The 16,660-nt window shown below is 46.8% G+C and overlaps 1 protein-coding gene and 1 pseudogene across 2 annotated transcripts in view; both read right to left on the reverse strand.

Annotated features, from left to right (window-relative positions):
• Positions 1 to 4,202: 4,202 nt before the first annotated feature.
• Positions 4,203 to 5,354, reverse strand: LOC115030402 (annotated as a pseudogene).
• Positions 5,355 to 8,536: 3,182 nt separating this feature from the next.
• Ubac1 (UBA domain containing 1) overlaps positions 8,537 to 16,660 on the reverse strand; it is a 23,848-nt gene continuing 15,724 nt past the window's right edge. The window contains exons 9-10 of one of the 2 annotated variants that reach the window (XM_021150867.2): positions 15,725 to 15,863; positions 8,537 to 9,065 (exon numbers count right to left, since the gene is read on the reverse strand). In XM_021150867.2, the coding sequence (XP_021006526.1) occupies positions 8,950 to 9,065; positions 15,725 to 15,863 (255 nt within the window). In that variant the 3' untranslated portion in view covers positions 8,537 to 8,949. The remainder of the gene's footprint in view (positions 9,066 to 15,724; positions 15,864 to 16,660) is intronic. The other variant, XM_029474336.1, reaches the window with a different exon arrangement.

Below are 16,660 nucleotides of genomic sequence, written 5' to 3' on the forward strand. Positions count from 1 at the left end.
AGATCTCCAACCAAAGCTTTATCCCTTTGTGACACGGCTATGCAAAACCAGGTAGAAGCTAGATGTGTTTTTTGTAAACCTGTGACTTCAGCACTTAGGAGACTGAGGCAGGAGGATGGCAAGTTTAAGCTAGCCTCTGCTACATAGTAAAACCCAGTGTCAGAATGGCAGTATGGACACAGAACTCAGAGATGTCCCCATCGCCTGTCCTGAGGATTGTTCCCTGTTCACAGGCGTTCCCTGGGTAGAATTTGAGAATTACTGTTGAAGATCATACAGCCATTTGCTTCCTGTGAGGATACAGTGAGCCTGAGTCAAATTGTCGAGATGGGTTCAGTGAAAGACCTTCTCTCAAAAGATAAGGTGGGAAGGCTAGAGAGATGCTCAGTGGTTAAGAGCTATACTGCCTTAGTTTTATGTCAACTTGACACAAGCTAAATTCATCCAAAAAAAAAGGAGCCTAAATTGAGAAAACGCCCCCATTTTCTTCTGTAAGATATTTTCTCAATTAGTGATGGGTCAGGGGACAATCCATTGTGGGGGAGGCCACCTCTGGGCTGGTGGTCCTAGGTTCTATAAGAAAGCAGGCAGAGCAAGCCAGCAATAGCAAGACTGTAAGCAGCACCCCTCTAAGGCCTGTACATCCACTCCTGCCTCCAGGTTCCTGCCCTGCTTGACTTCTGTCGGTGATGCATAAGTGATGTGAAAGTGTAAGCCAAATAAATCTATTCTTCCCCAGGTTGCTTTGGTCACGGTGTTCAATCACAGCAGCAGTAACCTAACTAAAACAAGAGCAATGGCTCAAGTGACCTGAATTCAGTGCCCAACACCCACATGGCAGCTCACAGCTATCTTGGACTCCAGTTCCATTGCTGACTTTTGGCTTCCACAGGCACCAGCCACACATGAAGAATGCATACATAGAGCAAGGCATCCATATACATATAAAGTAAAAAAGTAATGAGTGTTTTTCAAAACTAAAGTGAAGAATGATTAAGGAAAGCACCCCCCATTGGCCTTGTGCATATATACATACACTGACAGAAACTTAGGTGGGAGCATTTTCTGTGCTATTTTGACTGATTTGTTTTGTTTTGAGGCAGGATCTCTCTTTTATGTAGCCCTGTCTATCCTAGAATGGGACATGAATACCAGGCTGGCCTCAAACTCACACAGATCCACCTATCCCTGCCTCCCAAGTACCGAGAATAAAGGTGTGAGCCACTACACCAGGCCCTATTTTGACAGTTTTGTTTAAAAAAAAAAATGGGGCTGGCATAAGCTAGAAAGATGGGTCCATGGTTAAAAGCACTCACTGCTTCTGCAGAACACCCAGGTCGGTTTCCAGAACCCACATAACAACTCAAAACTGCCTCTAACTCCAGTTCCAGGAGCTCCAACTGCCTCAGTCTTCTACACAGCATACACTGACACACACACACACACACATGCACACACACACACAAAAAAATACATTTTTTAGCCGGGCACTGGTAGCGCACGCCTTTAATCCCAGCACTTGGGAGGCAGAGATAGGCGAATTCCTGAGTTCGAGGCCAGCCTGGTCTACAGAGTGAGTTCCAACACAGCCAGGGCTACACAGAGAAACCCTGTCTTGAAAAAAAATTTTTTTTAGAAAAACGGGGCTGGGAATATAACTCAGGTAGCACACTTGCCTAGTGTGTGGAAGGCCCTAAATTCCATCTCTGTAATGACAAAGAGGAAAAGAAATTTAAAACAGTGAACTGACTTTTAATTTGCTAAGTGTGGTGATATACACCTGTCATCCCAGCACTACTGGATAGACTGAGTTTAAGGGGGATAGACTGAGTTGAGGGTTTAAGGCCAGCCATATAACAAGGCATTCCCTCAGAAGAGGTTGGCTTTTATCAGATTATCCAAAGGGTGACTAACACAAGTCTGCTATGAGGTGGCATGGGTGTGGGTGACACCCTCTACCTTCATCCCCTACCCCTCACTACCTGAGGCAGTCAGGAGAGCTGGCCTTGAGGGCATGAGAGCAGGAGAGCTAGCCCTGCCCCTCACTGGCTTTAACAGAAGCCAGAGAAGAAAACATACTTTTGACTCCAAAGCAGATCTGGAGCAGACAAAGGGCTGCAGCCTAATGGGCATGGAGTGGAAACGCCCTGAGCCAGACAAGATGTGCAAATGTGCTTTTAAAAAGGGAAACAACAGCCGGGGATGGTGGCGCACACACTCGGGAGGCAGAGGCAGGCAGATTTCTGAGTTCGAGACCAGCCTGGTCTACAAAGTGAGTTCCAGGACAGCCAGGGCTACACAGAGAAACCCTGTCTCAAAAAAACAAACAAACAAACAAACAAACAAACAAACAAACAAAACCACAAAGAAAGAAACTGGTGCCAGCACTGGTACCAAGGCCACGGTTGGCCACATTTTGACAATATGCCAAAGTTGACTTGTTTTCTCCCTACTCCTGCTGAGCTCCTCATAGCTATGCAGATAGCTGTGCTAAACCTGATACCTGATAGCTTCAGCAGCAGTTTACAGTTAAGGAAGGTGTGCTGGATAGTTTGGTGGCCACTGAAGTGTGGCTATGTTTATATCCAAGAGATAACAGGCAAATGTGGCATCACTGGCTATAATGGATTTATTTGGATTCATATTTGAATGTTATTAAGCACATATGATGAGACTGCAATCCAAATAAAGGAAGAGGTATGAATAAAAAGCAAAACCCCTAAAAATCTGCATGCCCCACCACCACCACCACCAGAGCTTCACCTGATGTGTAGTCTCTCCTGGGTAATTGGGGAATGTTTTAAGTGAGGTGCTAAAGGGACTCTACAATGGAAAGTGTATGAAAGGGACTAGATTATCTCTACCCGAGCCTCTCAGCCAGCACTGGGCACCAGCAGAGCCCAGCACAAGTGCGAAGCTGCCTAGCTGCTCCCCAAAGGAGAAAATGCTACTTAAACTTAGTGCCTCTCAAAGACTAAACAGTGGGAGTGTTTGTTAGTTGGGTAGAGCCGAATACTGAGTGGTCACAAACTGTAATGGCAGCTAAGGTTTGTGAGCTGCCCAGGAGTTCCAAGCTTGTGCCCAGCCTGACCTTCCTTAATGTAGCCATCTGTTCCTAAGTCCTGCAAGATGCAGCTCACAAGCTCCCAGGGGATGTCCACTTGTACTCTGCTTAGGCATCTCCTGCACACTAACTGACTAAAGCTCCTTGCATAGCCATTAGGCCTCTGGAGACAAGCAAGCTTTCCCAGGCTTTTGTACATCCAGGGTTATAGTTCCTAAGCTCCTGAGACAGCATAGCCCTATCCCAGCTCTGGACTGACTGCAGAGCACCTGCATGCCTGCCCTCCTGGAACATATATTTGTCCCCAACTCCCCACTCCACCCAGTAGACAACATGCTACCAGCAACTACACAATGGACTGAGTGGCCTGGATTTAGTCAGGATCTGTAGACCACACAGCCCAAACCAAGGATGTAGGCTATGTTTTCACCCATACCAGCTCAGAATTCCAGCTTTGCAGGGAATGAGAACAGTGGTCTGGATGGTGGCAAGTAGAAAAACTCCATGCTACCCAAGTCCAAGTCTGAGGTCTCCCAAGCCCATAGTGCCTCTGGCCACACTGCTCTGAGTGGTCTTCACACATTTCAAATCCAACTGTTTCTGGGACATAAGCCCTGTTCACACTCTCATCATTCTGGGACCTTCTGAGTTCCAGAGATAATAAATGTTGCAGAACATGCCCAAGGCTTGACTTTGTGTGGCCCAGAGGCAATTCTGTCTTCACACATTGGAGATATGTCCACATTTCTTTGGGATCCACATTAAAATAGGTGTGAAGGGAGATGGGACTAAGCCCAGCAGAGACTCAGGTCTGAGCAGGTGCCCAACAGCAGTTTCCAGACTCTTGCCCAAGTAAAGAAACTGAGTCATAGCCTCAAGGTAGAATTAAAAAACCCTCACAGGCAGCCCCTTAGTTCCAAAAGATCTTCCATAAGCTGGATAAAACCAAACATCAAGACCATGCCTGGGAAGAGGTTCTGAGCATCCAGGGAGATAGCCACTGTGACCAGGAGTCTCCAGTGAAGTCCATGGAATACGGCTGCTTCCCCAGAAAAAAACCTAGGTATTCTCTGCACGGTCAGTGTTGGGGGTGGGGAGACCAGACACAAGGCATCACACTTTTTTTTTTTTGGTTTCTTTTCTTTTATTATTGGTATCAGCTGGACTATTTAGGGCCTTAAACATCATGCACTGGACAGGAAAGGAAGAACGAGAAAAAGGACACAAGAGAAGCAGGAGTAGCGGCAAGATTCTGTAATAAAAATTGTAATTCATTCAATAGGTTATGTTTTGGCATTATGAAATCAAACACCCCTTCCCACCCTCCAAAGTTGCAGTCTAAGTGAGAGGGTCGCCCTGGGACCCAGCTAGGTGTTCTGCATTCCCTCACAGGCTGTGCCAGGCAGCGTGTGGGTGTAATTCTTGTGAATGGTCTCAACTTTTCACTTTCTTTAAATAATCTCCTTTGGTTCACTGAGGTGACATATTTGCCGTGGCAGGCCCCTTCCCAGCAATTGGGATCTGGGTTATCCATGACATGAATGAAGTCTCCTCTGCGAAAGCCCAGCCCGCCATCCTCCTGGAGGTCAAAGCCAAAGAGCGCCTGGATGTACGTCTGCTGCTATGGCACCTGTTCTATCCCCGTAGGAATATCTGCTGGTTCCTGGACACAGATGTTGATCTGTGGTAATCTACCAGCTCATTAAAAGAATTAAACTTCACCACCCACAGAAAACACTTCCCAGCTCCAGCTTGGAGCATCTTAAAGTGCTGCACATCATTTCCAAACCTGACAGACAGAGAGAAGTCTCCAGGAGCTCACTCACTCTCTCGGTTCAGGAAGGCCCTGTCATGCTGCTGTTTGCTAAGCATTTCTTCTGCCTTGGCTCTGGGGATTTTGCCAAAAAATACCAAGGATGTGGTTTCATTCTATGTAATTCTTGAGGATGAAGCCATCTTTCCATTTGAGTTCTGCCTTATACCAGTTCTAGTCACATTCCTCACTCAAAACCTTAAGGATGCCCCCCCCCCTTTGAAGCTCAGCTCATCAGCAGCAGTCACTTTGAAGTCATATTTGGCAATGGCTTCCATTCTGAGTGTCACTCATGACCTTCCTGTCCATCTCCCTCTCCATTCCTTTCTTCTGCCAACCCTCCACTCAAGATCTTCACCTTTTACAATTTGCTATTTCCATCTCCCACTCCCTGTCTTCATTTACCTGTGCAGCTGTGCAGCTTTGCAGCTCGTGGGCACCTCCCATCGGGGCTCCCATGGCATCCTGCTAACAGGATATGCAGGTACTATAGGCCTTGTACAACCAAGCAGGAGACAAGATCCCAAAGAACCAGTCCCCAAATCACCATGTTGTAGTCAGAGGGTGTGCATGGGCAACAAAGCATCCCAGGTAAAGGTGGCAAGGGTCTAGCAAGGGTAGAAAGCCAACAGGTCGGCTGACAAGGGAGTGTGCAGTTCATGTGTTGCCTCTGGGTACTATGTACACCTTCCCACACACCCTATTCCTGGCCCACAATCCACAGCTACCCTGAGAAATCTCTCTATATGACCAGCTCTTGAGTGTTGTGTCCACTTCCTTAACTGCCCCTTGACATGCATCTCAGACTACAGTCTAAGATATAGACTTAGTCTAAATGTGCAGAGTTCAACCCCAAATATACCTGGGAGTCTTAAGGCCAGTTAGAAACATGCCAGTTAGATACATGCCATTCACGTATTTCACGATAAACCATTGGTCTCCTCAGCTCTCATCACAGCCATACTCAGGCCCAGTGTGAAGGTTTGGAAAGTAAACTCTGGGAACAGGATCTCTAGCTGCTGTAGGCCCCATGCTTGAAGCTACCTTCCAGCCATTCCATCAAGTTTTCTCACCACCCCTACGGCCCACCAGGCCTCAATGTAGGCTCTCAGCACAGGTCCTGCCCCCAAGAAGGTTGTGGGCCATGGACCCCCAAGGCCTCCCTATATCCAAAAGAGCTCCCTTTTGTCCCCAGCGACAAGTGTCACCTGTGGATCTGCACAGAGACCTACCTATTCACATTTCCTAAGGGAAATGGACGTACAGAAGTTGAAATGACACACTACCCTGTATTCAATAGAACGAATGTTTCAGGCCAACTGTTCTGTCAGGCTTCAGTGTCACTGGACCTATGTCCATACCTCATGGCCAACAGAGACAACTCAGAGGCACACAACCTACTCCAACCTGCTGGGAAGTCACTTGCCCATCAATAGCGTAAAGCAGGTCAAGGCACAGATGTCCTTCCCCTCTCTGCATCCCAGCTTTCATTGTAAAATGATAAATTCATGCTTTGCCAGCCATGAAACATCAGCCCTAAACAATGACTGCCATACAGTGTTCACCCAAAAGGCTCCACAGAGGCCGTGTATTAAATATCAGGCAACACAGAGATGCTGTGCTCTCCCTGATGGCCAAAGCAGGAGTGGAAATTTGGCATTAAGGTAGTTACTCTCTGAGGCCCAAGGGCAGCCATGGTTACCACCACTATGGTTCTTCCCTGAACTCCACAGTGGCGCAGAGCTGGGGGGTTGGTTCAGCAAGTAAAATTGCATGTGAGTCTGATGACCTGAGTTAGATACCGCACAAAGTATCCTCCAATCTTCATGTATCATGGTAGCTCACACTCTCTCAAACACACCATAAGCAATTAAAGATTCTTTTTAATGTCTAAGAACTACAACCCAACTGAAACACTGTTCTATGCTTACTAGTGGTTGGAATTAAAGAAAGTGCATTTGCAACCTCAGGCTAAAAGTGGGCCACAGAAGGCACACACTAGCAGTGGAAACACAACTGTAAGAACAGCCAAAAGCAGTCAGGCAGTAGTGGCACATGGATTTAATTACAACACTTAGGAGGCAAAGGCAGGTGAATTTCTGAGTTCAAGGCCAGCCTGGTCTACAGAGTGAGTTCCAGGACAGCCAGGGCTACACACCTACACACACACACACACACACACACACACACACACACACGAACCTGTCTTGAAAAACAAAACAAACAAAACAACAACAAAAAAACCCAAACAGCCAAGAGCAGGAAATCTATTTTTTCCAAACGAAGACCCCCTTTCAGGGCCAGTTTGTGTTAGCTCCTCAAACTATTACATGAACACAATGCTTGTCTCAGGGGGTACTAGTGTTGCAGAAAACACACACACACACACACACACATACACACACAGATCCTGGACAAAAGACCAGCATCAGGACCTATCCCAAGTACAGGACACTCCCCATGGCCTCCAGAGCCCATAGAGATGGTTCCTTGAAGTTCTGTGAAGATCTTTATTTTTGTTTGGATGTGTGTACAGAGGCTACAAGAGGAAATCGGCTTTCCTGGAGCTGGGGTTGGAGTCAGACAAGTGGTTGTGAGCCATCCAACGTGGATCCTGGGACTTGAACTTGAATAGCAAGTGGTCGTAAGTGGCGAGTCATCTCTCCACCCTCCCTCAGAGATTCTTCAACACACTAGGCGGACAGGCAGATCCCGTCATGGTCTTTGTTATATGTGTGCTTGCACACACATGCCAGAGTCAGTGTCTAATGTCTTCTATCACTTTCCAGCTTATCTTGTTAACCCCCCAGGATCGAAACTCCACTTACCATCTCCAAATGCTGGAATTACAGCTGTGTGCTGCCATGCCTAGCTTTTTACATGGTGCTGGGATGTGAACTCAGGTCCTCTTGCTTGTACATCGAACACTCCAGCCGCTGAGCTCCTTTTCCATGTTGTTAGAGTCTTCTGGCTCAGCTCCAGCAGCGTGAGTGCCAAGGCTGTGGCTATGCCTATACCTCACCTATGCTGCAGCTTCTCAGACATGCTTAAACACACTCGAGAGCTAAATGCTTTTTACAGTAACCCTGAGCAGGGGTCACAGAAAGGGGACTAGATCATGAGCCAGCAAGATGAGTCAGAAGAGTGTGTGGTTTTTTAGGTCCTTGCTGCAGGAGCCTGATGAGCTGGGCTTGATCCCCGGGACCATGGTGGAAGGAAAGACCCAACTCCTGAGTAGGGCAGGTGTGATCCCCACGTTTGTGTTCTGGCACAAGGTACACATGAGTACATACACCTGTGAGTGTATACACACACACACACACCCTGCTCCACCTGTTGTGCCTGGGGGGAAAGCCTGCTACTTGAAATGTCACAGCCCCAAACCCAACTTGAGCTGGGCTCAGAGGATTCAGGTTTCCAAGTGAAGAAGTAGCCATGAAAGATGAGTGGTGGCACACGCCTTTAATCTCAGCGCTCAGGAGGCAGATTTCTGAGTTCAAGGGCAGCCTGGTTTACAGAGTGAGTTTTAGGACATCCAGGGCTACACAGAGAAATAGTATCTAGAAAGAAGTGGCAATGACACCCGCTCTGGGCAGAGGCAACGTGTACACGGCCTAGGGGATACATGTGATGTCCTTGCTGCCATGAAGTAACACAAGTAAAAATAGGAAAAGGGTTTATTTATTAAAGAAGCCATCTGTGAGTCAGTCTGGTTAAATTAGCACACTTGACATAACACTTTGGATCAGAACATGCCTTCTTTTAAATACATTGGGCTCCACAAGCAAACACCTAAGGGTCAATTCAAGTAGCACTTCAGGAGCCCAGCAGAGTATCTGGAGGGGACGGGGCAGCAATCATTCACCTTCCCAATGCAACAGCCACTTTCTGTAAACACCTGTCAGAAGCTAGGACTGCAACTTTCAAACCATGTGGCAGAAGTTGATAAGCAGTTAGGTCTAGAAAGGAGAGTCCGAGAAGCTGTGGTCCAGGCAAGATCCCGGCCGAACCCTGTGCCCACTGCCTCACAGACTGCTGAGACTGCACAGCCAAGGAGCACAGTAGGTACCACCTACGTGCGATTCAGCGTCTGGAAGATTCTAGAGATCTGCAGCATGACCGGGCCCGTCTCTGGGTCGTTCATCCACTGGGTGCTGTTAAGCGNGTTCTCCAGCATGTCTTCAAATGCTGTGGGAAGACGACAGAGCTGAGTGGTAGCACCCAACACCAACAAGCATACTGAGCCTTTCTCAATGGCCCTGACACTCACCCTTACAAGCCAACCATAGTGCCTGAACTACTGACTACTGTCGGCAGGGAAGTAGACTGCCTGTGTGATCACAGCACGTCAACTCAGAGCCATCAGCAGGGTAGGGTGGTCAGCTGCCCATGCTTACATCTTTTACAGAGCAATGGACTGCCTGTGTGCTCACAGTATTCCAGATCACAGTCCATTAGTGGGGTCGTCAACAGCCTGGACTCATGGCATTCCAACTCTGGAAAGCTACCAGCAGACCCAAAAGACAGGTTTGCAAACACCCCTTTCCACACACCACAGGAAACAGCCATGTGAAAAATCCTTGGTACAAATATGCTTTAGCAGATTTTTTTCTTTCTTTCAAGACAGACTCTCTGTGTAGTCCTGGCTGTCCTGGAACTCACTCTGTAGACCAGACTGGCCTTGAACTCAAGAAATCCCCTGCCTCTGCCTCCCAAGTACTGGGATTAACTGCATGTGCCACCAGCAGATTTAATTCTACCCTTCTGGAAAAACCTACATGTTCAACCCTAACACAGTGAACATGTCATGGAAGGCTGGAGTATAGCCCAATAGTAATCATTTGCTCAGCATGAACAGGCTCCAGGTCCATCACTAAAAAAAAAAAATATACACACACACACACACACACACACAAAGTATATTTAAAAATAAGAACTTTTCTTTTCTTCTTTTCTTTCTTCCTGGTTTCTCAAGACAAGGTTTCTCTGTGTAGCCCTGGATGTTCTAGAACTTGATCTGTAGACCAGGCTGGCCTCAAACTCAGAGATCCATCTGCCTCTGCCTCCCACAGTGCTGGGACTAAAGGTATACACCACCACCACTACCTGGCAAACTTTGATTTTCTAGAGTTTCACAAAATTAGGGTTGGGAAGATGGCTCAACAGATAAAAGCACTTGCCATGTAAGAATGAGGGCCTGACTTAATCTCCAGTATTCATATAAAAAGCAGAGCATGAGAGCACATGCTTGTAATCCCAGCACTGGGGAGGTAGAGACAGAAGGACCCTGGGGCTTTATGGCCAGCCAGCCTGGAGGCTTATAGCCAGCCAGCCTGGAGGCTTATGGCCAGCCAGCCTGGAGGCTTATAGCTAGCCAGCCTAGCCTACTCAGCAATTTCCAAGTTAACAAAGGACCTTTGGGAGTTGGCAAAATGGCTTAACAAGTAAAGGAGTTTGCCACCAAGTCTGATGACCTGAGTTCAATCCCTGGGACATACAAGGTAGAAGGAAAAAAAAAACCCAATTCTTGCAAATTGTCCTTTGACATCCACATGCTGATGAATGTCCTCCCCCCACGAATAAATAATGTAAGAAACATGGTGGGCAGCTGTGGAATGACACCCATGGTTGACCTCTGATGTTCACAGCACAGACACATGTTCATCTGCACACATAAGAATACATACACATGTACACTACACAGTGACATGGAAGGCATCTGAGGCACAGACACATGTTCACATACACATGTATACTACACACAGTGACCCTAGAAAATTAAGGCACATCAGGATTATCTGTACCAGGTAATACAGTAACAATTAGCTTTGGTTTCTTTAAAAAACACAAAAATATTATGGGAATACATTTTTGTTTTAATCTTAGGTGTGGGATATGGGGCTGCTTCAGATTGCCCACAGCAGCTGTCTGTGATTTTGCCAGCAACAGACAGTTTCTGTGATTGTGTGATGTTTGGAATTCTGGAGACCTCTTCAGAGGCTGTATAAATGCCAGAGCCCCAAGAGGTGGAGTGGATTGTTGTTGGCTGGTTGGTTGCTGTTGGTAGTGGTTTATTAAGTAGTCAAGCACAAAGACAAACTAATAAGAAGAAATTAGGTATCCTGAGGAAAAAGATCAAACTTGCCCCCAAGAAACGCAACACCCCAGTCAGCCGAAAGTAGTCTAAGGACACTGTCCCCCGCTTCCCCTCTATTCTTTTTTTCTCCTCCAGCTAGTGTCAGGGGTTGAAAGGGTGGTAGAAAGAAGAATCCACAAAGTAGCCAAAACCTGCTACAAGGTAGCATCAATGGGCAGGTGTTCTTTACCTTCGCAAGCTTTAAAATAAGTGTCAGGACTGGAAAACAGACCATAATACCCAGTGCAAAGGGAAAAGAAGAGATGCCGAGCCCAACAGAAAGTATTCCACAGCGCTTGACATGCAGTGCTCAGATGGTTGAGCAATCAGGCCGTGGCAGTGGAAGGAGAAAGTTTCAAGGCTGGTGGTGATGCAGGAGAATGGAGAACATGCAGACCGGGTGTAAGCAAGAGCTCAGTGCCAGCCTCTGACCTGCTCATCCAACGCTGCTTACCCCTGGGAACGCAAGCTGCACTCACAGTACAGGGCACAAGAAAAGCCCTTCTACAACCAGACAGAAAGGAATTCAAGTGACCAAAACCAGGGTACCATGTTGTCACAGTAACACAGTACATCTATAGAACCACGGGTATGCATTCACCAAACACTGTCTCAGATGGTGAGAACAGAGTCACACAAGCAGTGCCACAGGACAGCACAGATACCCACATGCCCAGAAGCCAGGCAGGCACACACCCGGCACAGGGAAAGCTAGGTGGGAGGACAGCACAGGATTGAGGCCAGCCAGGGCTACATAGCAAGTCTCTGAAAAACAGAAGCACCAGAATGACATACACGCATGAAAGGGGTTCAAGGTGACAAGTTTGCTAAAATAAATATATTTCTGATAAAACATAGAGGTCATGGGATTGGAGATGTCTTACTTTTTAAAGTTTATTTCTTTATATATTGGAAGAGATACCTCATTGTGCAGGAAGGTCAGAGGACAGTCTGTAGAAGCTAGTTCTCCCCTATCTGAGTTCCAGGAAGCTGTCAGATTTGGTGGCAAGTATCTTTATTCACTGAGCTCTCTCCCCAGCCCAGGGTAGTTATTTTTATTTTATTAGTAAACATCAAAAAATATCTAATTAGAGCTTGGGAGAGGTATCTATCCCTGCAGGAGATGGCACAAGCTGGCCATCCTGCTGGTGTGGACCTTCACAGGAGTTCTGTAGGACTGGCATCAGCCCTGCAGTGCAGATGTGGCAGAGAGCCAAATGCCCACTGCCAACTCAGTCCTGTCATGCTGAGTGCTGACGCCCTGCCCTGTGAACAGGCTGCTGCTCTGAGGAGCAGTCCAGAGACCTCCATCCTGCCCTCCGGGCCCAGACCCCAGCACACAGATTAAGTGTGCTCACTTGGGGTGGTTTATTTCAGAAAAGAGAAAGGGCTGACACTAGCTAAATATACACCTGACCGTCTAAAGAAGCTAAGACCCAGTACCTAAAGTGGAGGAAGAGCTTCTCTTCTCTGGCCAAATGCACCTTAAAACACACTGACCAATACACAGCCAAGTCCACACTGACATGTGAAAAGAAAGCCCTAGGACTATAGAGTGTGTACTTAGCATGCTCAGAGCCGAAACCCCAGCACAAAGAAAAAAAAGGCCTTTGGTCAGATCTCAAGGCAACACCTATTTCTTTTTTTTTTTTTTAAAGATTTGTTTATTATATGTAAGTACACTGTAGCTGCCTTCAGACACACCAGAAGAGGGCGTCAGATCTCATTACGGATGGTTGTGAGCCACCATGTGGTTGCTAGGATTTGAACTCGGGACCTCTGGAAGAGCAGCCAGTGTTCTTAACCGCTGAGCCATCTCACCAGCCCCTATTTATTTCTTATACTGGCTGGTTTTGTGTGTCAACTTGACACAAGCTGGAGTTATCACAGAGAAAGGAGTTTCAGTTGAAGAAATGCCTCCATGAGATTCAGCTGTAAGGCATTTTCTCAATTAGTGATCAAGAGGGAGGGCCCATTGTGGGTGGTGCCATCCCTGGACTGATAGTCCTGGGTTCTATAAGAAAGCAAGCTGAGCAAGCCAGGGGAAGCAAGCCAGTAAGAGGCCATCCCTCCATGGCCTCTGCATCAGCTCCTGCTTCCTGACCTGCTTGAGTTCCAGTCCTGACTTCTTTTGGTGATGAACAGCAATGTGGAAGTGTAAGACATTTCTTAAAATCCAAGTGGTGGTGGAATACAGTTTTAATCAACACCTAGAAGCAGAGGCAGACCTCTCTGAGTTCAAAGCCAGACTGGTCTACAGAGTAAGTCCCAGGACAGCCAGAACTACAGGGAGAAACTCTGTCTTGAAAAACCAAAACCAAAACCACCACCACAACAACAACAATAAAAAAGATCTACAGGGGGCTGGTGAGATGGCTCAGTGGGTAAGAGCACCCGACTGCTCTTCCAAAGGTCCGGAGTTCAAATCCCAGCAACCACATGGTGGCTCACAACCATCCGTAACAAGATATGACTCCCTCTTCTGGAGTGTCTAAAGACAACTACAGTGTACTTACATGTAATAAATAAATAAATCTTTAAAAAAAAAAATCTACAAACAGCCTGACAAGGGTTAGAGGGAGGGATGTTCTCAGTGTGAAAGATCAGAGACAATGAAAAATACCAAACATAGCCTCAAATACATAATGGACAACTGTGTTCCTTATACTGCACATGCTATAGCCACACACCCGCACACATGCACGCATGTAACTTTCAGCTAAATGATGGACTTAAAGAAATTTCAAAACTCTCCAACAACCTAAGAGAAATATTTTTCTGACCATAAAAAAAAAAAAAGTTCAAGGAATCAGAGGACTTCAGTTCCCAAAAGCCACCTGATAGGAAACCAGAAATGGGACAACACACAGTAATCTATAGAGCCAGTGTCAGACTGTGTGAAGGACTTCTTCAGTACATTCTAGGAAGAACGTAGAAGGAAGAGACATGGAAACAGGTGGAAGCCCCCGTGCTGTACCCACAGCTGAGCTCCATCTAGACCAGAGAGCACAAGGACACCTTAGGCCCAGGCAGCAATTCCTTCTCTTTGTGCTCATCCTAGCCCTGGAAGTCCAGTGCACAGGAGCCCATTTGCATTGAGGGACAGGAAAGAGTTTCTGCACACAAGGAAAAAACCCACACACCACTGGGCAGCAGGGTACAGTCACTCCTGACCTGTCGAATAGTTTACAACACCTCACAGGAGATATGGCAGTCAGTTACAGAAATGGCCTAAAAAGGTGATGCCACCTTTTAAGGCAGGGACAAGTGACAGACAGAAAATATGTATAAGAGTCGCCAAACCCTAGAGGAAAGCCAAGGAAGGACAAGTCCTCGGGGTCATGGTCACACTTGCATGCAGGGATGATGATGTACGGGAAGGGCATATGCGGGTTCAGAAGGAGTAGGGCTAGATGGATCAGACTTCTGCACTCACAGGACTAAAATACGGAGGCGAGGCCCATCTTGATCCAAGAGGCCACATAGCTGGCTCAAAAAAACAAAACAAAACAAAACCAAAAACCCAAAACACTTCAAGGGGAAGAAAGTGCATATACACAAACACATGGACGTTTCATCCTGTTGTCACCCCTGAACAGTTCAGAATCACAGCTATGCTCCTGGCATTGATGTCACATTAGAAGACAAAAGGAATCTATAGAATATAAACAATACTATGGTTTTTCTGCTGTTTCTTTGAGACAACGTCTTACTCTTAGCTCAGGCTGACCTGGAAACAGTCTCTGTCGTTCTCTGAGACTGCAGGTGTAAGCCGCAGCAGTCCCCAGGTTCCATTGAAAAACACCTGAGTGTCTGCACACACTCCTGAGACCAGTACTGTGGACAGGGATGGTGACTGCTGTCTGGGGAGAAGCTACCAGGCTGGCCCAGACCTCTCAAGTCTCCTGCCTCCTCCTTCCAAGTGCTGAGATATAGGCATGGCCACTACAACAGTTTTCAAATGAATGGCATGTTCCTAACTATTTAGTTCTATTACTTTCTTGGTTTTTTTTTTGTTTAGTTTTTGTTGTTGTTGTTTGTTTGTTTGTTTGTTTTTTCGAGACAGGGTTTCTCTGTATAGCCCTGGATGTCCTGGAACTCACTCTGTAGACCATGCCAGTCTCAAACTCAGAGATCTGCCTGCCTCTGTCTCCTGATTGCTGGGATTAAAGGCGTGCCCCACTACACTGTCATCCTATTTTTAAAGTGGCATACTTAGGTTTTATTTATATTTTTAGCATTTATTTATTTATTTACTTGGGGGGCATGCACATGCCAGTGTGCAAGCAGAAATCAGCTCTCACCTTTCACCATGCGGTTTCTGGGGTCAAACTCAGATTTGTGAGCAAATACCCACTAATCTTGCTAGCCCCATTATGTGGATTTTTAAGATATATCACAAGTAAAAAGTAATTATCAAAAAAATTCCTTATAAATAATAAGCAAAATCCAAACTCTACTGTCTCCTCACCTCCTCTTCCCATACAGGCCACTGCTCTGCTCTTCTGCGTTCCCCTCTGCAGAAGCTCATCCCATCAAGGCAGAAGCTGACTCCCAGGCTTTCAGAAACATAGCTACAATGCCTTGCATAAGCCAACCTGCATGGCACAGTATCAGTGCCCAAACCATTTCACTAGCACCGGTCTTGTGGCAGGGAATCCACCCGCCATGTGTTCCTCACCCAGGCTAGCCTAAGTAAACACACACATACCTAGCAATGTCTTAGGGTTTGTCAAACCCAGCTGCACCACTGGGTTGTCCAGGATGGCCTGAAAGAGAGGGCTATTGGGATCGATGCCCTGGTCCAATTCCTCAGGGGATGGCTTCCGGTCCCCCAGCAGCCATTCACACTAAAAACCCAAGAACACCAGATGAGCTGTTAGTTCCTTCTCCAAGTACATAAGGCTCACCTGTCCCTTTCTGTGGCTCTCCAAAATCCCCCGTGGCTGCAATGCCTGGAAGGGGCCCTAACATGTACAAACCTGGTCCACATTCAGCTAGAATAGAGACAGAAGGAAGCATCAGTCTGCATTTCTTAGAAGGCCTGGCACTGCAGTTCAATTTGACCACAGCCACAGCCCTGGTCACAACACAGTCCCAAACACCCTGTTTTCTTTGAGGGGATCCCAGTATGACAGTATCTCTCCATAGCAATGAGCCTGGAGAGTCTAGATCCAGAACTGTGTCTCAGCTGTCTGAGCCTTGACTCTACACACAAATGAGAAGGTCATAGAGGTCTCCCTGGATAGAGTTTGCCTGTCAGCAGTGCTATGTGTTCATGGCATGATATCTGATCCCTTTTCATTTGTTTATTTAGGTATTTTTCAGAGACAGGGTTTCTCTGTGTATCCCTGGCTGTCCTGGAACTCGCTCTGTAGAGCAGGCTAACTTCAAACTCAGGGATCTGCCTGCCTCTCCTCCCAAGTGCTGGAATTAAAGGTGTGTACCCACACCCATCCTATGGGAGTCAATCTTAACAGCTAATAGTCCGCAGAATGTGCACACAAAGTGCACTGTGGGTCCAGGGTATTCTTTTTTTTTTTTTTTTTTTTTTTTTTTTTTCTCAGTTTCTATTTGAACCATCTGCCCTAACATTTCATATAAAAAGCACCATCACGGGCAGGCAAGATGGCTCAGTGGTTAAGAG

Source organism: Mus caroli, chromosome 2 (genome assembly GCF_900094665.2).
Source record: "Mus caroli chromosome 2, CAROLI_EIJ_v1.1, whole genome shotgun sequence".
NCBI classification, from domain to species: domain Eukaryota; kingdom Metazoa; phylum Chordata; class Mammalia; order Rodentia; family Muridae; genus Mus; species Mus caroli.